The 22,382-nt window shown below is 40.8% G+C and overlaps 1 protein-coding gene across 17 annotated transcripts in view; it reads left to right on the top strand.

The window, feature by feature from the left end:
• The window catches only part of RIMS2 (regulating synaptic membrane exocytosis 2), a 438,267-nt gene that overhangs the window by 41,982 nt on the left and 373,903 nt on the right, over positions 1 to 22,382 (top strand). For all 17 annotated transcript variants that reach the window (XM_045287803.1, XM_045287759.1, XM_045287752.1 and 14 more), the window contains exon 3: positions 7,013 to 7,323. In XM_045287803.1, the coding sequence (XP_045143738.1) occupies positions 7,016 to 7,323 (308 nt within the window). In that variant the 5' untranslated portion in view covers positions 7,013 to 7,015. The remainder of the gene's footprint in view (positions 1 to 7,012; positions 7,324 to 22,382) is intronic.

Below are 22,382 nucleotides of genomic sequence, written 5' to 3'. Positions count from 1 at the left end.
AGTCAGAATTGACTCAATGGCAAGAACAATAACCAGAACCCGAAGCTCCCAGGACTTTTATCTGTGCGTGTGGACCCAGTCCATGCTTTATACTTCCTCCCAAACTCAAACTCAGCCACTGAGTCAATTCGGACTTACAGTGACCTTCCAGGACAGGGTAGGACTGCCCTAGGGTTTCCAAGACTGTCACTCTTTGTGGGAGTCGAAAACCCTGTCTTTCCCCCTTAGAGTAGCTGGCAGTTTTGAACTGCTGCCCTGTCAGTTAGCAGCCCGATTTGTTTCCAGGACGCCAACACAATGCTCAGATCAGAGTGTATGTAGCAGGTACATTACATTTGAAGTACCTTTGCATTGACCTTAATGTGCCTGGGGAAAGTCCTAAGCATATAGAAAAGGGGTGTTAAAGAGGGAAAGAGAGCCTGCTTACAGACCTCTTCTCCCGTAGCTTGTGGGGGAGAAGCACAAAGAGAGACACAAGGCGAGTAGACAATCAGATGTGTGTTCCAATCTCTTCTTTCCAGACTTGGACTCAAGAGGAGGATGTGTTTTGATTAAACTGAAGATAATCTTATGTTTAGGCAACTTTTGTCCTTTTCAGTCATTGAGGTTCTTGGAAAAGATCACCTTTCAGATGTCCTAGCACCTGCCTGCAGCATGGGCCCTTCGGAGTGAGTTCACCAGCATTAGCTTTATAGGACTATTCTTCCACTCTCGCATGAAGGACACAAAGGTTGCTGCGTGCCCCTGTCTTGGTATCTCCCACCTTTGAGGGATGGGTTGGCTTTGAGGGAGAGGCTGCATGTCAGAGTCTCAGAAGACTCAGCAGGGAGGTGGTTGGTGCAATGAGAGGGGGTCAGTAGTGGGATCACAATTTTGTTCACACTGAGAAGGACAAGGCGATGAATGAGCTACTTGGCAGACATTTCAACAACAGGTATCTCACAGAACACCTGGACCCTTAAGTTTGCAGTGTAACAAGAGCCACAAGCCTATCGACTAGAGTTCAATTTGGTGGTTTGCTTTGAAGATAAATCTGATTTGAGGGTGCTCTTTGAAGAAAATCAGATTAGAAGTAGAGGAATAAGCAGCAAGCTACATTCTCTTGGCTATTTAAGCATAGTGTCAATTTGCAAAGCTACTACCACAGCAAACAAGTAAGGTTTTCTTACAAGTCGGACTTGGAAACTCAAGCTCAGAGCTCCTTATGTGTTGGCGCGACTCCCTGAGAGATTCATGGGTGGCCATTTAACTTTTACTCTTCAGCCGACAAATGTGGCTGGCACTGGAGACCCCGAGCTTATACTTCCTGGAGCATCTGGGGAAGTCGCACTGCTTGTTTGAGCCATGTCCGTCCGACGAGGCAACATTTCCATGTCATTTTGCTTTATAATCCACATGTTATACAGGGGATAGATTGACCTCTTAATTTCTTAAGGAACATATTGGAAAAAACGAATCCTCTAAGGATATGGATTCGTGCCTAAACGTCCCCACTTTATCATGGCAGCACTGGGGCAGAGTCTGTTAGGTAGGGCCCAAATGCCTTTTGGGGAGCGCATGCCCACCGTGGGTCTGATGGCAGACTTGAGGAGAACGCTGTGGTTCAGCTTCGCAGGTTTCTAGGCCTTTAGCAGGAGAAACAAAGTAGCTTCCAGCGATCACAACAGATCCCCTCCTCCTCCTTGTTTTTCTCCAAACACATCGTGGGCAGAGAGGGAAAGGTGATGTGCATGCATTCCTTTTCTTGAGCATTTATTACAAATCTACTACAGAATGTATTTGTGCAGCTCGTTGTTTGTTCCCTCCCCCTCCTCGGGACTTCACACTTCATGGCAAAAACGGCACCTGTCGAGCAATATCTACTCGCTCTCAGCACAGGCATCTAGTGAATTTTGTATGCCTGGATAGATCATTAATGAATTAGTGTTAATAGCTCTTTGTCTTTCTGTAAATAAATTGGTATTTTATAATGTTATCGATTATACAGAATAAACACAAACGTATCTACAGTTCCACATATTGGGAATTTATTTCTCCCATGGGAAATACACACTGCCGTGTGCCTGATCAGCAGAGAGCTTCTTTCCAAGTGCTCTCAGGATCCTACATTCCCTTTTCTTGTACTCTTTTATCACCTAGGGTCTTGGGATGAAAAGTATTCGGGAAGCATACGAGTGTTTCAATGATCCCGGAAGTGGTCAACATGACTTTCACTTAGAACTCACTGGCCAGAACCCGTACCTATGATCATGTTGGCGTTAGCTGCCGTTGCGTAGGCTCTGGATAACGATGCCCCCATGTATAGCAGAGTGAAAGGTGGTTCAGGCTGGCAACATCTCCTATGCTCGTTTGTTTGTGTCGCACTGTACTGTGAAGCCCTTTAAGACACCTAGGCACCACATCATCCAGCACTGTATCGGGCAGTATTCGGTTGTGATCCATAGAGTTTTGCCTAATTTTTGCCTGTTTGTGAGAGGTGGTTTAATGTCAATTTCTAAGTATGTTGTGTATGTAAAGGTGGTGTCAATACTTTTCTGTATCACTTGAAGGGAATTAATTTAGTTTTCCTGAGCTTTGTATCATATAACTTCTTAATTTAAGAGTGAGAAGAGATGGTAAAAGAAGAAAGGTGAGTTAGGTGCTAGCGTATATGAGGACATTAGGAACTGGCAGTTTTAGAAGGGAACTGTGTTAGACTAGGTTGACTGGAGAAACAAATCCAGGGACGCTCATGTAAGTATAAGAAAGAGCTTTTCATCCAACAGTAATTGTATATGAAGAAAACATCCTAGCCCAGTCCAGATCAAGTCTGTAACTCCGATCTTAGTCCATAAGTTCAATACTAGTCCCCAAATCCTCTTCAGACTCACGCAGTCACATATAATGATGCAAAATGCAGGAAGATCACAGGCCAGTGGGTGCAAAGTCTGTGGATGCAGTGGTGGTAGAAACACCTCAGTGCTAGCATGGTCTCCATGTGGCTCCTTCAGCTCTCTGAGTGTGGCTCTTCAACATGAAGGTGAAGCAGAGAGATGACCCGTCCCGCAGGCCATCAAACAACGTGGATACCTGAAAGAGGGACTGGGAATGAAGAGGGGCAAGAGACGCGAGAAATGGAGGCAAGACAGGAATCTGATCAAGCCTCAATTTATTGAGCAGAAGGCAGGGGCTTAAATACCCTATGGTGGGCGGGTAACATGACATCATATGTTAATAAAGTGTAATGAATACCCAATGGTGGGTAACATTACATCATATGCTAATAAAGTGTAACGAATAGTATCCAATAATCATTTAGCTACAATATGGAAGAAATGGCAGGTATCAGTCCTCAAACAGGTCTGCATGTAAATGAGGTGCACTTGGATGGTCCACATGTAAATGAGGTGCACTTGGATGCCTGCTGGAGGTGTCCAGTGAGCATGGCGGCTGCCTGCCACCGAGCACCAATCATCACAAAGGCCAAACTCAGGCAGGACAATAGGCCAGGGAACATCCGGGAATGGGAAGCTTAAAGACAGCGGACGGCACAGGCCATGGGCTGAGGGACATGCAGACTCCCACATGTGCAGACTCCCACAGAGGCGCAGGCCATGGGCTGAGAGACATGCAGACTCCCACATGTGCAGACTCCCACAGAGAGAGGGGCTCTCGTGGGTTGTCAACAGGAAGACGAAGGCAGAGAGAGAGAGAGATCCCAGAATCCTCATGAGAAGGCACGCCCACCAGGAAGTGTGATCTTCTTGACAGGCTAGATTCCACCTGACCCTTATGCATCATGTTGACTTCAAACTATGTAGCCCCCTCAGGAACACACGATCTCATAAAAAAAAAAGGGAACCAGTGGAGTCCAGAGAGTGGGAAATTCACTGCCGTGGAGTTGAATCTGGTTCAGGGTGACCCTAGGGGACAGAGTAGAACTGCTCCTCAGGCTTTCGGAGGCGATAGCTCTTTGTGGGAGCAGATAGCTTCATCTCTCTCCTGTGGAGCAGTCACTGGGCATGAACCAACAACTTTGTGATGATCAGCCCAGTGCTTAACCCACAGCACCACCAGGACCATCTTTCACATCCCGAACTTCTTTCTCTTAGTATCTTCCAGAGTTTAACCGGTGACGGAAATGGCACGATGATGCTGATAGGGGGCCAGGCAGGCAGTGTGTATACCATGAGTCAATGGCCTCCCCAGGCCTCCCCTGACCCCTCTGAGGAGTCCGTTCCACCGGGTTAGGAATCTCTGCCCCAGACCAGTCGCTCTCTGAGTCTCCTGGAGGACTAGAGTGGTGGGGGAATCTCAGAATGTTGGGTCCTACCTGGAGCCTGGGATCCTATGTTGGGGTGGATCGTGGGTATGTGCATTCAGGTGAGCTCTCCGATGAGACAGACTCCCTTATTCCAGGTAGTCTTCTGGAAATTCTGCCACAAGACAAAGTGCCTTGTGCCAAGGAATGAGGTCGCAGAGGGTTGTTTCTGCAAATGGTGGTTTCAAAAGCTCTCCTATTTTGGTTCATTCTCAACTAACTACCCAGCCCAAAGGAAGTTATCCTTCAGTGGGCCTAGTGTGACTTCCTCCAGGTAATCTCACGCAGTGTAGACGATTGTCATAAATCATCATTGGTTTAGAGCAGGACAGAAAAGTTGAAACGTGCTTACATTTTCATGTTATTTTGTTCTTCACTGGCTAGTGTGTGATCCTCAGGTGGTACGGACAGCACAAAAGGTTCAGCTGCTGACCACAGGAGGAGTGATGTGAGTCCCCCCAGGGCTGCCCCAGAAGAAAGGCCTGGCAAGCTTCAAGTGCGTTTTCACCGTCCGCACCGAAAGTTTGGGGACAGCTCTGCTCTAACACGCACATGGGCGTCCGGAGTGCGTAACGACTGGATGTCAAAGGGTTCCGTTTAGACAAGGCTTTCCGTTCCTGCCACGAGTTACAATCTCAGAAACCCGTAGGGGGCAGTCCTACCCTTTTCTATAGTGTCTGTGAGTTTGCTTTGGGGTTATTTTTCAAAAAGAGAGCTACAGTACCTGCTCTGGTCACAAGATGGCACCAAAAGGCTGAAGATCTGGTTGAAATTTGACTTTGGGGATGGCTGTGGAACAGCGAAGCCTGTAAGGGCCTGGCGTTTACTGGCCTGCCTTGTTTTCCTGGCGCTTGCTAGTTTTCCCCCTTTCACGGGTGCACTCTTGCTATCGCTTGTTGTCGCTTCTGTTCGTGGGAAATACTTCAGTTTTTCCTAACCTAACAAGTTTCTTCCTTACATAGGTTCTGACTGTCGCACGTTTTACCATATTTATATCTAGTCTTTATTTAAACCACTCAAACATAGCAAAAGAAATTTGAATCTCATAGTTATTTTTTAATTCAAAAGGATTATTGGTATTGATATATCAAAAATAACTTATTTACATATAAAAATGATAATAGGTACCTATTGATGTTATTGATGATAAATTAGAATTAAATGAAGCATTCATTTTGATATAATAATGACTGATAAGTTATAATTATATTTCCCCCTGAAGAGTTTCTTATAAATTCAAATTAACAACATTTATAAGGTCTTATTATTCCCAGTTAAGTGTTCCACTATAAGCTCAAAGAATGGCAGGTCGAACCCACTCCAATCCCTGTGAACATGACTGCTCTACACCCACACGGGATTCACGTGTTTTAGAATCACAAGTTCTGTGATATATAACGTCTTATCATATGAGCAGAGCGTATAGTTAGTTCCTGGTCTGCCCTTAATGCGCTTTGAGTTTAATTGGCCAAAATAAAGTGTGTGTGTGTGTGTGTGTGTGTGTGTGCTTGCGCTTCAAATGTTCATGGAAAATGGAACTAATAAAGGTAATGGGATTTTTCCATGAACATATTGGAGCTCCCTCATCCAATTCAAAGAGAAAAAAATATTATCTAGTATATGATTGTGTGATATGGACTCTTTAACCAATGTGACCTGGAATAATGGCATTTAATAAAGTAAGTGATATTTTTAAAAAATTGCTTTTATCAGTTGAAAACAGCACACTAAGTATTTTTTTATTACTCTGATATATATTGCTATACTTTATGAAACATATAATAAAATACAAGTATAACTTATTTAAAACGTGAGACCATGCGTAGGGACTGGGAGGGCCAACTTTCAGTATTTGCCATAAATAAAGCACCAGCAAACTCCCACTTGAAGTAGGGACACCTCTTCTATTTTATGAGTAAATGATTTTATTTATATATTTCTGATTTTTATTAAAACATATGCTTTTTTCAGAACTGAGTGAAGAGCATGAAGACTTTTCTTTTTCAGACAGATATTATGTAATAGTATGCTTGTAGTCTTGGAGGATGAAGGACATATATCTAAAAAATGAGGATCGACTATGTTCTGAACAATGTTCCTAGCACTGTTTTAGCCACTATGAGCTATTTAAAAGAAATGAAAGTCCCTTCAAGAATTTTATAATGTAATTGGTGACAAACGATTAACCCAATATTACTTATTGGAAATATAGCATATGTCAACCTTTCTGCTAGACATGTATATATCTCCAAATCTCAGAACAATACAACTAAATAGTATTGCCAATTGTTCCCTATTTTATCATTAAGAAAACTAAATTTCACAGATAGGAGATTCAGGCTCTTGTTTAAGGTCACAAACTCCGGAATCTAGAGTTGGTTTTTAATCAGGCCTTATAATCCATTTTCTGTTTACAATGCATGTCACCGATTTCAACAACAAGAAACACACACAAGACAATTAGTATTTGATACTCAAGTTAGGTATTTCTACTGTCAGCAAGTGGTTGTCTATTTCATTATCATTCTGGAAAATTTAAAAGAAAGGATCCATGATTTAAGTAATGATCACTGTTCACATGGTTTGCGTCGTCACTTGAGGAAAGATGGTTAGCCATCTTATGAGTTGTTGACGTGCTACTCGCTCTCTCTCTGCATTTGGTTTTCACTTTCGGGGAACATTCATTTCTTTTTTCCCGTTGTTTGCACACAGGTTATGTGGGTATGTAATTTGTGCCGAAAACAACAAGAAATCCTCACTAAATCGGGAGCCTGGTTCTATAATAGTGGAACGAACACACCTCAGCAACCTGATGCGAGGGGTCTCCGGGGACCGAGAAATGAAGAGGCACCTCAGGAGAAGAAAGCAAAACTGCACGAGCAGGCCCAGTTCCAAGGAGCCCCAGGTGACTTCTCGGTACCTGCAGTGGAGAAAAGTCGATCTCATGGGCTCACAAGACAGGACTCAATTAAAAATGGGTCAGGAATGAAGCACCAAATTGGCAGTGACATAGCTTCAGACAGGTAAACATTTTGTTTAATTTTTAGGTAAATATACTAGCTTGAATCTTCATTCTCTTTAGAAATAAGAATACATGAAACGTGTAGGCAATGGTCAGTTGCCTAAGTGCCATGTGGTTTATGTAAATGAAGAATATGATGTTCATGACTTGAACCAACATAATGTTGATATAGGAGTGTTGGGTTCTCAGATTACTCTCCAGAATAAAGAAATGACATAAAACGGGAGCTTCGGTAGGAGCTTACTGTTACAGGACAGATAGATTACATGCTTACACTTCAGGAGGAGCAGTGGGAATGATTCTTTTAGGTTGGATTGGTAGGAGTGATTGGACATGGGAGTTAAGGGAAGAGGGAGCTTGAAGATGTCGCTAAGGCTCTTTCCTGGGCTGGAGTTTTCCAACACAGTTTTCAGTGAAGGTGTTTGTAATTTGATTTATCGTGGTCTAACAACTCTGTTGTTAATATTTGGTTTGGTTACATAGCATCCCCATGTTTTACATGGTTGCTTTAAAAAAGTGATTTCAATTTCTTCTATTTCCTACCTTGGTGGAGATGAAAAGAAAAATCTCTGGAAATATATAATTCCTCTGTCTAAATGGACCATATATATATAGTCTATTAGTTCTATTGTACATAAATGTAGGTCTGTTTACTTGTGAACAGTTCAAAGTCATGCATTGTGGCAAAGCAAATCTAAACAGTATTTATAGGACGGTGGATTCTGAGCTATCACTCATAGCAGGTAAGATCACTGGTAGCCATGATGGATCAGTTTCTACAGCAGTGACTCCCAATGTATTTTGGGAACTGATAAACTGATGGCTGTGCCAAATTATTTGATCCTTATGGAGTACTTTTAAAAACCAGTAAAAGTGAAATAATACGAGACCAATCCTACCTCTGAGCAAACAATGGCTGGAATGTTCTGTAAACATCCTAAGGATAAATCTTAGGAACCGGTGGGTTTAAAGGGTGAGGAATGCTTAGATTGAGTCCTTCTTTAAGTGGACAAAACTTTGAGTACACAGAATTGTGTGGAAGGCAATCCCAGGTTGCACACATGGGAGCGAAAGGTATAGAAAGAAGGCAAGACCGGGTCCATTCGGGAGCATTGTCTTTTGGTCATCATGACTCAGCTTTACTGGGACATCTGGGAAACGCCGTAGAATCCTCTCACACTTATCCTACATCCGGGCCTAGGACAGTTGTCTATCCCTCTGGGGCTTTTGTCTATCAGTGCTCCTCTTTTTGTTAGTTTGCGTTGTTCCTGGAACTCACGCGCGAAGCCTGGTCCTGTGGCTTCTCTAGAGCAGCACTCAGGCAGAGCGACAGATGTCGACAGTTAGAAGACATGGCTCTCCCGGAAACGTGAATGCGGAGGCCGTGTGGATTGAGTGCTGGCAATGTCTGCTACACAAAGATTTTCAAGACCAAGTTCATAAGATGCCCACTGTAGTTGTCAGGCTATCTGGGTCTGGGAAAAAAAATAGGGTTTGTGAGCTAGATATATGACAAAACTGATGGAAATCACATTTTCTGAATGTGATATATACATTATTATGATGAGTGTTTCTTATTAGCTTTTTCTCACAAACAAGTATTTATTGTGAATTGGGTCAAGGTTGACAGAGCAGGTCCATTTCCCATTCAACAATTCACATAGATACTTTGTTTCATGCCATTGTTGCAGTCCCTTCTGTGTAACATCACTTACCCCACTTCTCAGCGTTTCCTATTTCCATCCCTTCTCTCATAGCTCACATGCCTGATGGATCAAAGGTCTGTCTATCATCTCTAGATTCACTGTTCCCTAGAGACCTGTCTGTTGCTTGGCTAACAATCAAGCCCTCAGGTTTTAGATAGAGAGAACTAGGAAGAGAGACACATTTATCCTTTTGGAGCTTAGAAAGACAGATTTAGAAAGAATAAAAGTACAGTACATCGTAAAAGCTTCAGGTCACATGATAAATGACTAAGCTTTAGAATGCATTTTATCAGAAAGTACATTAAAAATAAGTTCATACATACATTAAAAATAAAGGTTTTTCTCCCCCCATTTCAGCTGTTAGCATATTTCTAACCTTTGACGTATATGGTAATAAGAACATATGTAATTGTTTCTCTCTATCTTTCCCACTTTCCTCTTCATTATCTCTCCTCTGGCCCTCTTTTTTTCTACCAGCAGGGGCCTTCTAGCAATTTTTGAGTTTAAAGCATGACCATTAATTAGTTTTTTCAATATAATTTAGAAGCCAATGGTCTCAAAAAGCAATACTTCAGCTCAATTGCATTTAAATTTCCATGGACTCAGAACACCAGTTATCCTACCAGTTTTTTTCCTTTAAGAATCTTCAGTTAGCTTATCTTTGAGAACTATGTGCCATCCTACTTTGGGCCTGTTTTATGGCATTTGGCTTCTTTCACAGGTCTTAGTACAGTTTCATACAGCTAGGCCTTTAATATTCACTGAATGAAGACATACTAAGTTGGATTTAGACCCCCCCCCCTACACACACACCAAAATACAAACAAAGAAAACAGAAAAAGAGTTGATCCCGAATCATAATGACCTTCCATAGGGCTTCCCAGGCAGTAAATCTCTGCAGGAGCAGACAGCTGCATCTTTCTCTTCTAGAGCAGCTGGTAATGTGAACCGGCTGGTGCATGTTGATGTTTTGGTTGGCAGGCCAAGTTCCACTGTTCCTTCCAGACCTTGGATGTAAATAAATGAGGATGTACTTAACCCACTTGTTCATAAAAATTGCAAATGCATATTGTTAGCATTGTCAGGTAAGCATTGGATTGCTAACCACAAGTTTGGTGGTTCAAAGCCCCCATTCCCTCCAGGGAGAAAGATGGAGGTTCCATTCCTGTAAGGATTTATAAAACTAAGCACACACTGCTAATGAGTGAATCTCAACCCCCTAGTGACCCTGTGAGGTAAAGGAGTCCTACTCTCCCGGTTTCCAAGACTCCAGAAAGCCTCGTCTTTCTCCCATGGGTTGGCTGGTGGTTTCCAACCACTGACCTTGAAGTTATCAGCCCAATGAGTAACCCATTATCCATTTTCTGCTTAGGTGAAGACGTTTATTGAAAGTACCAGGAAATCCTATGTTTTGGTGTTGTTATAAATTTTAACTGGGCTAGAATAGCAAGCTAAGCATAGTCATGACTCAAAGCATTTATTCAGATAGAATAGGCTCCCATGTTATGAGTGATGGTAAGAGTATAAGAGAATTTAAAGCAATCATAGTGTGTTTAAATTGTAGTAAGATCGATTAAGTATAATGGATATTTAGCAGTTTGGCCATTTATTTATTTTCTAACACTTCTGATCATTCAAGTTACTTTGCAACAGTTATTATTGTTTTTTAGAGGAACAACTAAAATATGGGCTTAAAACTTCCAGTCCAGATAGAGTCATTGGTTTGAATTTGCCTTTCTGACGGAAACATCTGAAAGAAAGAAAGGAAGAAAAAAGCCTTGAAATACAAATATTTGAAAGAAAACTTCTTTTAAATGCTGGGCACCAGACCGTAGAGAACTGTGGTACCCGAGAGATGAGCACAGAAAGCTCTATGGCTCTCCCTAGGGCACTGCACAGGGAATGGAAAGTCCATGAAACCTGGCCATCTCCTTGAGTTGAGGAGACACTTTGGAGAGACTGGGGAGAGATACAACACGTGACAGAAGAAATGGCAGAAGAAATCGTGACACTGCCTATCTTGAGAGGACTTTCTGGGGTGATGGACATGTTCTGGATCTTGATAAGTGTACTGAGTTCATGGTCATGTGCATTTGTAAGCAGGCATTGTGTAATGTGCTGGACTTTAGCAAGAAGTATAGCCAGTATGCTCCTTAGAAGTGAGAATGGTGAGAATTTGGATATATGATCAGGACAACCAGTCTTTGGAGAAAGATATCATGGTTGGGCAAGTGTCGGGTCAACAGAAAGAGGAAGATCTTTGAAGGAATGGATTGACACAGTGGTTGCGACAATGGGCTGAAGCATACGAAGATGGTGCAGTACTGGGCAGTGTTTTATTGTTACATGAGGGGCCTCAGGGAGTTTGTGGAAGAATTCTCTGATCTTTTAGATCCATTTCCCACACATTTCTCGAAGCTCCCGCATGCATACAGTCTGTGTGAGTTGGAACCTGTTCTATGACACGTAGCAACACCACCACCTACGCTCTGTGTGCATTTCATGAAAAGTCAAGTGTACCTCCGAAACAATCCAACGGGGAAGTGGGCAGTTCTTACCTACACTGTCAAAATGCTGGTGACATTGACATGTTTGAGATTTCTTGTGGGAATGGATCAGAAATAATGACTTTTTCTCTCCAAACTTTCCCACAATGGCCCCTCGTGATGGTTATATTTCTAGAGGAGCCCTCGTGGTACCTCCGGTAAGTCTCTGGACTCTTGACTTCATCCTCCTCCCCACAGCTGCTCCCTCGGAGAAGGACGCCTGTCTGCTCTGCTTCCACTAAGAGTTACAAAGCCTTGGAAGCCCTAGACAGGCCCCCTGTGGGTTGGAATGGCCTCAGCGGCAGTGGGTTTGTCTTTTTGTTTTGTTTTATATTTATAGAGAGGTGGCACAAATGATTACATACTTGGCTGCTAACTAAAAGGTTGAAGCTTGGGTCCACCAGCAGTGTCTTGAAAGAAAGCTCTTGATTGACGTCCCCAAAAAGCCAGCAATTGCAAACCCTGTGGAGGAGCCCCTGAGATGGAGGCTCATGTGGATCACCATGAGTTGGCAACTGTTTGCTTTTATATTCATAGAATGTTGTTGGGATACCTACAACCAAACCAGCTGTATTTACAATTTACAGTGTGCATTGCACATGGCTTAACAACTGCCCAATGCATTTTTATAAACTGTTCTGGGAAATCATGAATAATTCCCATGAATCTTACTTAAAGTGGTTATCCAAGATATGTAGTAAGGATGCATAACATCAGAGGAGAAAAAGAAGATAAAAAGATAGTAAAAGAAAATAGTTTTTTAAAAGGGAATTTAAAGTATAAATAGGAAAGAAATTATACTATCAAGAGCTAAAGAATAGAAAGAATACAATGTCTGTGGTTACTTCAGGAGTAAAACAATCTTGGAATCAGATGGCCTTGCCACCTCTATTCTTGTGTATTTCTTATACTGTACCTTATCAGATAAAAAGAGAAGACAGACTGCTGTATATTTGGTACCATTTTCTGTGACTTGTACATTCAATCAATGCTTGAAGCAGATGATGAATGAGTGGGAATGGTTGTACTGATGTCTTTAGTATGATTGATGTCCTTTCTGCAGCATCTTTGTCTTTTATTGGCAGAATGATCAATCAGTAGCCTTGAAAATGCATAATGACATGCTTTCATAGAGCCAACGCCCAAGAGACTTCTTCATTTTCAAGAATATGTTATGAGCTCTGAAAGACAAAGTGTCTCTTTTTAAATGGCTGTTTAAACTATTATGATAATTGATTGCACAGAAATCGAGGTAGTCTGTTGTTCTCTTGGAATAAATAGCCTTATTGTTTTTTAATGCCAAGAATCAGGTAACAAAACAAAACCCCCCAAAAACCAATTCACTGATATTGAGTCAATTCTGATGCATAGTAATCTTGATGGTGATTATTTTTAGCTGTACGAAACTGGAACCATTCTCCAGGTTTTTTTTCCCAATTCAGTAACCTGTACGGAAGGTGCTTTGTAATCTGTTCTAAATCTGTAAGCTCTGCTAACACCTGTTCACCTTGGATGACCCCGATGGTGTTTGAAATACTAGTAACACAGCTACCAGCTGAGGAGCCCTATTGGTGTCCTATTGGTGTAGTGGGTTATGTGTTGAGCTGCTAACTTCAAGGTCAGCAGTTTGAAATCCCCAGCTATTCCACAAGCAAAAGACAAGGCTTTCTACTCCAGTAAAACTTTGCAGTCTCAGAAATCTACCTGGTCCTGTGGGGTAGGGTCACTGTGAGCTGGAATTGACTCAGTAGCAGGGAGAGTTGTCATCATCACAGCAAAACACAAGACATCACAGTGTGCCAGTGGTGATTCAGAACAGACGACAAAGAAGGAATAGACCGTTCACTTCTGAGGGATTCGTCACTGTAAAGTTTGTGGACATTGTCAGATAGAGTACTGGAAGATGAGGCCCTCGGGTAGGAAGACCCTCAAAACAGGACTGGGAAAAAGCTGCCTTCTCAAAGACGAGTCAACCGTAATGAGGTGGATGGACTCAAGCTTCCAAGACCTTCATTCGCTTATGGGGCACGACTCAAAATGAGAAGACACACCTTCAAACATTTACTAATAATGGAACGTGAAATGTATGAAGCACGAGTCTGGGAAAATGGGTAGTTGTCAGAAATGATATGGATTAAATAAAGATGGCTATCGTAGGCATTAGTGGGCTCAAATAGATTGATATTGGCCTTTTTGACTCAAGCAATCCTATGTAGGAACGACAAATTCAGGAGGACTGACATTGCATTCATCATCAAAAAGAACAATGAAGATCTATCTTGAAGTACAGTGCTGTCTGAGACAGGCATACAAGGAAATTCAGTTAATAACAATTGTACTGAAATTTACACACCAACTAGTAGAGCCAGTGATGAAGAAATGGAAGAATTCTACCAATTTCTTCAGTTTGAAATTGATCAGAAATGCAAGTAAGATGCATTGATAGTTCTTGGCATTGAAATGCAAAAGTTGGAACAAAAAGAACAGTAGTTGGAAAATGTGGCTTTGGTAATAGAAACAGAGCTGGAGATCTCTTGATAGACTTTTGCAAGAGCATCCCCTTCTTCATTGTAAATATCCTTTTCAACAACATAAACCGCGACAGTGCACATGGACCTCACCAGATGGAACACACGGAATTCTACCAATTGACTACATCTCAAATGAGTAGCTAAAGTGAGGCCAAGGGCCAACTGTGCCTCAGACTGTTAAGAACCCTTACGAAAGTCCAGCTTGTAGTTGAAGCAAATGAAAACCAGGCCGAGAGCCAGAATATGACCTGGAATCTGTCCCACTTGAATAATGTTTACACACACACACACACACACACAACTTACTACATATATGTGCATACAGATAACATGTATGTGGTAGAAAATGTATATGAATGTTGATCCATAGAGACATACATGATGAGTGTTTTAGGCAGCACACTATTTTTGTCGTTTGATATCTACTGGGGAGGACGCCTAAAAAGTCATCACGTAGATGGAAAAATGATTAATAAAACCCTGGTGATTCAGCAGCTTCTATTTCTAAAGCTAGTAGTTATTTTAATAAGACCCCAAATTGATAATATAATGTTTACACATGCAGAAGTTGTTGTCTACTTCCCACTTTTCAAAGCGTGACTTTTCCTTCAAAACCTATTTTAGTCAGTTTCCAGTCCAAGCTGTCCTTTCAAAAGGCGAACGGTTGGCTCCATTAGCAGGGGAACGTCACTGTGTGGGGAAGTGTGGCGTTTCGGCACCATTGGCGTCAGATCCTTAAAGTGTAAAATTAGTTCATTCCCAGGATGATTTTTTTAACCTAATTTTTATTGTGTTTCATTTTGCATTTTGTGGTGGTTGTTGTTGAAACAAAGCAGTGATTCTCAACCTTCCTAATGCCGTGACCCATTAATACAGTTCCTCATGTTGTGGTGACTCCCCCAACCATAAAATTATTTTCGTTGCTACTTCATCACTGTGATTTTACTACTATTATGAATTGGGTGACCCCCAAAAGGGTCCCAACCCACAGGTTGAGAACTGCTAAGTAAAGCTTTTGAATGATAGGTGGATTATTCTCTCCAAAGGTGGAATCGGTGACATTTTTGTGAAGGCAAATTCAATTAAAAAGATGCCTTACTTGTTTCTTTCTTAATAATGCAAATATAAATTTTGATGGCGCACAGATCTATTAATGTCCTTACTAACCTTAAAAACTTATAGAGAACTATGGAGAAGAAACCCAGGGAGTTCATTCTATGTCATATGCTATAGCTTACAGTTATATAAAAAGATGCAATATATTTTTTATTTAAATAAAAATTATTAGTACTTACAAATAAACTTTTTTTTAATACATACAGAGAGTAGCCGATGACCAGATTTTATGAGTAAACTTTGATGCACACCTGGCCCCTGTGACTGAAATGTTCTTTCTTTTGCCTTTTTTAAAAATGTTGTTAGGTTTCACGGAGTCAGTTCAGACTCTGAGCGACCCTTGGTCCAACAGAGCGAAGCACTGCGCGCTGCCATCCCCACAAGCGTTGCTGTGTCTGAGCCGATTGTTGCATTGATAAGTCTTCTAAAATTTGGTCAGTTGGAAATCTTTAAGCAGGCAGTTAAATGAATAGATTTTAAGACTTACCGTAAATAGCAGTTTTAAAATCAATGCTTATCAATAACACATTGAGATTTTTCTCTACGAAAGTCAGTGAGGTACTGAGCAAATGAAATCTGTTGCAGGAGTGATGGCTGTTTCCTCCTCAGTGGGTTCCTGGACACCTGCACAGCCATCGATGCATTGCGGCTACAAGTGGCCCTGCGTCAATGGCCTTATAAAAAGCGAAATGTTTTCTAGTCCCGCACCGTTTTCCGGATCACTGGCACACTGGAGGCCCTTGTTGCGCTGGTGTGCTCTTTGTAGTTTGAGTTCTCTCCAACCCGAGGAGGCTGGTCTACCAGAATGCGATTGAACCTATTTCATTGTGAGTCACGGGGTGCGCATTAACTGAGTTTTGGGTGTAGATTGCTGGACTTTTCTACTTAGTCAATCATTCCGAAAACTTTTAAAACTATTAATTGGGAGTTAATACCTATATTATATCATTCCATAGTCCCATCATGTCAAGCAGTTTTGTACAATTGCTACCACAATTGAAACTGTTCCCCGTGGTGACCTTACTGGGATTTCAAATGACACAATATAGCTTCCAGCATTATGGTAAAATTTATACATAACAGTGCTCAATGAATATTTGATAAAAGAATGGATGAATGGATGGGTAAATAAATAACTAAGTAAAAATAGGAGTGGATTATAAGAATACTGAAGTGTCTGATAGAAGTCCTAACAAGAAAGAGGAATGACTAGTTGAACAATGGGAGTTATGAACTCAAATACTTGAACTTTATTCTGGTATCTTGTCTCTGTCTCTCAGTGTACCACAGTGTTTCCCAGAGTGGGTAATACCACCCCCTGGGAGTGGGGGTCAGTTATAACAACCCGGAGGAGCTGCAAAAGCAGATTCCTACACTTTATCTTGGGTTATGGGCTACAGTATAAAAGCTTTTAATTCCCAAGCGGGGCCTGGACTAATTTTTTTTTTTTCTGAAAAGGGGGGCAGTAGACCAGAAAAGTTTGGGATCCTATGGCCTATTGCTTTTACTTGGCATTGGTCCAAGTCAGTTTTTACAGCTTAGCTGTTATTACACGTAGGTAGGGTACATGGCTGCCATGTAACTTTTTAAAATAAATGAATGACAGGAGTTTAGTCGTATTCATATAGTAAATCAATACATTTCTAGCATGTGTATAGGACAAGTCACTTGTGAATTTATGTGTTAGGTTAACTTCTATTAACACTATTTAGAGAGATTAGTAGCTAAGACACAAAGCTTCACTAAGAAAATATAATTCAGCTCACAGGTAAAACATAGCTGAACTGATTTTTGGCACTTAATAACAAGAGAGAATCTATAGATAGAAAGAGATAAACCCTGTCATTTGAAAGCTATTATTACAGTGTGTCACCATTTGATTATGTAATGGTATACTTAGAAATGTATTTTAGGATGAGCTGTATATATTTTGATCTGTCATTGAATATCAAAATTGATCTGACTCATGGACCATAGAAATTCACCCTGTCTAGAAAGGATATAAGTAGAAGCTTTATGTTTCATGCCTCTTGAAGTACCTATGGAGGCAAGAGTAACAACTGCTGGATTCATAACATTTAGTTCTGAGTAGTCTGTTCTTTTATGATATAACTTATCATAAGCATGGCAAATTTCTCACAGTATTTTTTAAAGGTTTCTTACCTTTGTAGTTTAGAAGTTAAAATAAAAGAAGTAACATGCAAAGAACACACATTTGATTTCTTTTTTTTTTTTTAACATTTTATTAGGGGCTCATACAACTGTTAGCGCAATCCATACACACATCAATTGTGTAAAGCGCATTTGTACATCATTCTCAAAACATTTTCTCTCCAGTTAAACCCCCGACATTAGGTCCTCATTTTTCCCCTCCCTCCCTGCTCCCCCCTTCCTCATGAGTCCTTGATAGTTTATAAATTGGTATTTTGTCAAATCATCACATTTGATTTCCATCAGCAAATGTTAGATATAAATGATTTTGCTCAAAATGCCTTACTATTGTTTTCTATAGCAATGATTTTGATAGCTACTTGAAAAATTACCCTGGCCACTTAAATGGTTTGAAATCTTATTCCATAACTACTGAAGCCTTTTTTATTTGAATCTCCCTTTGAGTTATGTTTGGAGTAAATTTTTAAATCTTTGCCATAACAGAGAAAAATATTCAGGATTTTCTTATGCATAAATGTGCACTTCTTGTGTATTTTATCTCCTCTGTTTTACATAGTCTAGACCCTAGTGACTATTTCTTTCTCTTGGACAGCCACTGTTCTTACTCTGGTTTGTGTGATTGATATGTTATGTATATGTAAAAATAAATGTGTTTTTCTCTGTATATACATACATAAAATACTTATATACACATTTATGTTCTTTAAAAAATTATAGCGTGCCATATGTAGTTTTCTGAGATACATATATATCTCATACCACAGTTGGAAGTTTTTGTTTGTCAGGACATAATGATTGAGCTTGGTCATTGTTTTCAGTGGATGTGTCGCAATTGAATTAGCCGCCCATAGTAATGAAAACGCATGACCTTTTTTGTTATTAAAAATGCCCCTATGACGGACACTCATGTTTACATTGCATTGTTAACAGGTGCCTTCTAGCCCATTCCAACTCACAGCGACGCAGTGTGCAGTGGAAAGAGACACTGCCGGATCCTGCACCGTTCGTTCGCACAATTGTTGTTATGTCTAAGCCCATTGTTGCAGTTACTGTGTGGGTCCGTTTTGACACAGAACTGAGGATAATTTGACCGTCTTCCATTTCCCCCCTGACCCAAGTAATCGAGACCAGTTTGCAGTCTTTCTCCAAGGAGCCATCCGCGTGTACTTCTCCCAAGACAGATTTGTTCATTTTCTGATCCCAGTGTTTAGGCGAAGGGCTGTAGGTGGGAAACCACTAGCTGCTCCTTAGGGGAAACCTGAGGCGCTCGACTCCTGTAGAGAGGTACAGTTCTGGGAACCCACAGGGAAGGTTGTACCCTGTCCGTCAGGGTTTCTATGACTCAGAACCCACTCGATGTCTGGGACTTTGGTTTTGAGTTCGTTTTTCCTGTCTGATATTCTTGGTGTCATCTACCGCGCGTGTAGTCTTCAGTCATTAATGCTGAAAGCTTCAAATCTATTCTTGAGGGGGTCTCTAGATTCAGGTGGCATATATTCAAGGTCATATTTAGGCTCTCATGAGCTTGTTTTAAAAATTCCAGCTTCAATCTGAACTTGCTCTGAGCAATTGATAGTCTGTTCCACACTTGACTCCTTGCCTTGTTTCGGCCAACAACATTGGGCTTCTCTGTCTTCTCCGTCCTGAGATGTCATTTATTTGATTCTGTGCATTCCACTTGGGGAGGTTCACATGCATAGTTGCCACATATAGATGTAACATTTTGCACAAGAGTAAATCTAAGATTAAACTAAACTTCCCAGATTTGGAATCACTTGATCAATGAGTGTATGCAGTTTTAATTTGCATAGGTATTACTAAATTACTTGCTATAACTGTTGTACTGATTTATACTTTGATGAAGAATTATCAGCATTATATTCTAATTAGTGAAGCAATGTTGTAAGACTTTTGATCTCTATCTGTCTGGTGAAAAATGTTACTGTATTATAGTTTTAATTTCCTTTCAAAATTGAATCAAGCATGTGATTAGGAAACATATTCCTTTTCATTTTGTTTATTAACTCTTCCAATCTTTGGCTTACTTTAATATTGGGTTACTATTATTTAAATTTATATTATAGAAATTAGACCTATTGCTCTGTAACAAATTACTACAAATTTAGTGATGTAATTACCAACACTATTATGTCCCAGTTTCTGTGGATCAGGAGTCTGGGGACAGATTCTATTGAGGGTCTTGTCACGCTTGGCTGAAAATGAGGTTTTGGCTGGGTGGCAATGTCATTTGATGTTCATGTTCCTCTTCCAAGTTCAGTGGTTGTTGACAAAACTCCGTGCTTTGAAGGTGATGATGGCAACAAATGCACAAATGTGCTTGACACAATGGATATATGTCTGGATTGTGATAAGAGCTGTAAGAGCTCCCAATAAAATGGTTTTTAAAAATTTTTGGAAAAAGATTTGCAATCCACGGGGCAGACCTGGTCAGTCCGTGGGGTAGCTAAGAGCCAGAATTGACTCGAGGACAGTGAGGGAGCTAATTCCAGAGATTTTTCAACACTGTAAGAAAAGCCAGTAGTCTTTACCAGTGACTCCTCGTTACTCCTCCACCCAGCCCCTGGCAACCAGTTCTTCTCTTTCTCTCTCTCTGGGTATTTCACAGAAATGGAACCATACCATATATGGCCTTTTGTGTCTGCTTGCTTATAGTTCCAGGATTCATTCCTATTGTTACTTGAATTAGTACATATGACTAAGTGATGTATCTTTTTATGCATATAATATATAGGTTTTTTTTATTCATTCATAAATCAATGGGCACTAAGTCATTTTCAATTTTGGGTTATTAAGAATAATGTGGCTGTGAACATTCATGTACAAGTTTTTGTGTAGTTATGCATTTTTCAACATTTTTGGATGTATACCTAGGAGAGGAGTTGTTGGTGTAACTCCCTGCTTATGTTTTTGAAGAACTGCCAAGTGTTTTCCAACACGATTTCCCATTTTCTATTCCTATCAGCAGTGAGCAAGCTTTATAACTTTTCCAAAGCCTCACCAATACTTATTACTGTATCTCTTTGAGGATAGCTAATTAAGTTGGTGTGAAGTGTTTTGGGGCAGTTCTAATTTACAAAAGAGCCCTAGTGGTGCAGTGGATTAAGCATTGTACTGCTAATGGAAAGATGTGAAGTTTGGGCTCACCAGTGGCTCCGAGGAAAAATAATGAAGCCATGTGCTTCATAAAGATTTGGAGACTTGGAAACTCTTTGGTATAGTTGTGTTCTATCCTACAGCTTGGTGTGAGCTGGAATTGACTTTCTGGTCATTTTGTTCTGGTAGAACTCTGGTAGCACACTGATTAAGTGCTCACTGATGACCAAAAGGTTGGCAGTTCGAATCCACCAGCCACTTTGCGGAGAAAGATGTGGCAATTTGTTTCCATAAAGATTACAACTTTGGAAACTTCATAGTGCAGTTCTACTCTGATAGTTTGCTTGGAGTCTGATCGTTGTTTGGAATGGAGCCACTGCAGTGAGGTTTGTGTTCTGGATTGTCTAATGAGTGGATCATTTTTCCTTGGACTTATTGGTCATTTAGATGCATTAAAACCAACAAATGCTGGATCCTCTGTAAGGCTGGAACTCTCAGAAAAGGAAAACACAGATATGTCCCCTTAAAACAAGTTAGAGAAAGTGGTAGGCCTATCCCCTGTAGGGACAGAAAACTTGCCGGGCCCAGAAAAACGTGACAGGCCGATTGAGTTTGGGTCTCATGGGTTTCAGTGCATCTAATTTGGAGAAATGTCTATGTATTGATTTTTGTTTAAAATATTTTTCTATTGACCCTGGGGCTATTTTTAAAAGGCTCTTTCCTCTCTAAGATTTGAAAAATTTCCCCATGATATTCTTCTATAATGGTTATTATTTTAATTTTTACATTGTAAGATCATATCTGAAATCAGTGTTGTCTGCAGGGCACGCCTTCCCCTCCATGGCTTACCCCTTTGTCTCAACAGTACTGATTGATCAATCTTTGTTCCCACTGACTGGAGGGACCATAATGTCCCCATATTTGATTTTTGTTAGTCTATATTTACAGATGCTCTCTTCTGATCCTTGTTCAGTTTGTCCAAAGCATATACCGTACCTAGTCTCCCCAAGCCCATTTTCATTTAAATGTAAGGTTATTTAGCTAACAGTGTTGTCGTGTATTGGAGCCAGGGAATGAATGATGCAGGAGTGCCAACGGTGAGAGGGGTTGGGAAGTTGCTGTTTTTACTATAATACGTCAAGTCACACGGTGTGAGTACAAGGATAGAAAGTAGGGAGAGAGCGCAATTGAGTCATTGTGAGAGCATGAAAGAGCCTTTCCTGTACGATATTGCTGGAAACAGCACGGGTAAGCACGATGATCAAGGTTCATTTTAGTTTCTGAATGATTAAGAATAAACCTGCATTTATCATTTTTGTCGGCAGATGGCGAAGGTGTGTTCTGAAAGCAAAGCTATTACTCTGATTGATTCCATGTGAATTAGCTTCAGAGCTGTTCCTAGACTGATACATGGATGAAGGTAGCACTTGAGACAGTTGGAAACAGGACTTCTTTCACAGTCGAAGATGGTCATTATTCCCCAAGGTTACTTATATTTGAAACGGCAGGCTGTACAACCTTACCTTTGTTGCACAAACACTTCACACAGTGTTCGAAATCCAAGCAGTCATTCATTTCCCATGTTGCTTTTTCATGGTAAGTGGGGCCCAACCATAGGCTCCTAAATTTATTTAGCTTTCTGTACCCTTTTCAGGGGAAAATATTTATTTTTACAGTACACCCTCCTGGCAAGTTAAAACATCTGTGCTGTGGCTTGTCGTGCAGGATGAAGTGTATGTGTCTGCTGTTGCCACCTCGCTGGGTCATCCCCCCACCCCCACCCCCACCCCAAGATCTAACATAATGGGCAGTTATTCTGCTGCCTAAATTTAGATACCTAGGTATAATTGTCTCATGACACTTAAAATTAATACA

Source organism: Echinops telfairi, unplaced genomic scaffold (genome assembly GCF_000313985.2).
Source record: "Echinops telfairi isolate 266 unplaced genomic scaffold, ASM31398v2 ScPeMD7_1;HRSCAF=3_0, whole genome shotgun sequence".
Lineage (NCBI taxonomy): Eukaryota > Metazoa > Chordata > Mammalia > Afrosoricida > Tenrecidae > Echinops > Echinops telfairi.
The sequence above is the reverse complement of the archived record's forward strand: the minus strand, read 5'-3'. Positions and strand labels throughout refer to the sequence as shown.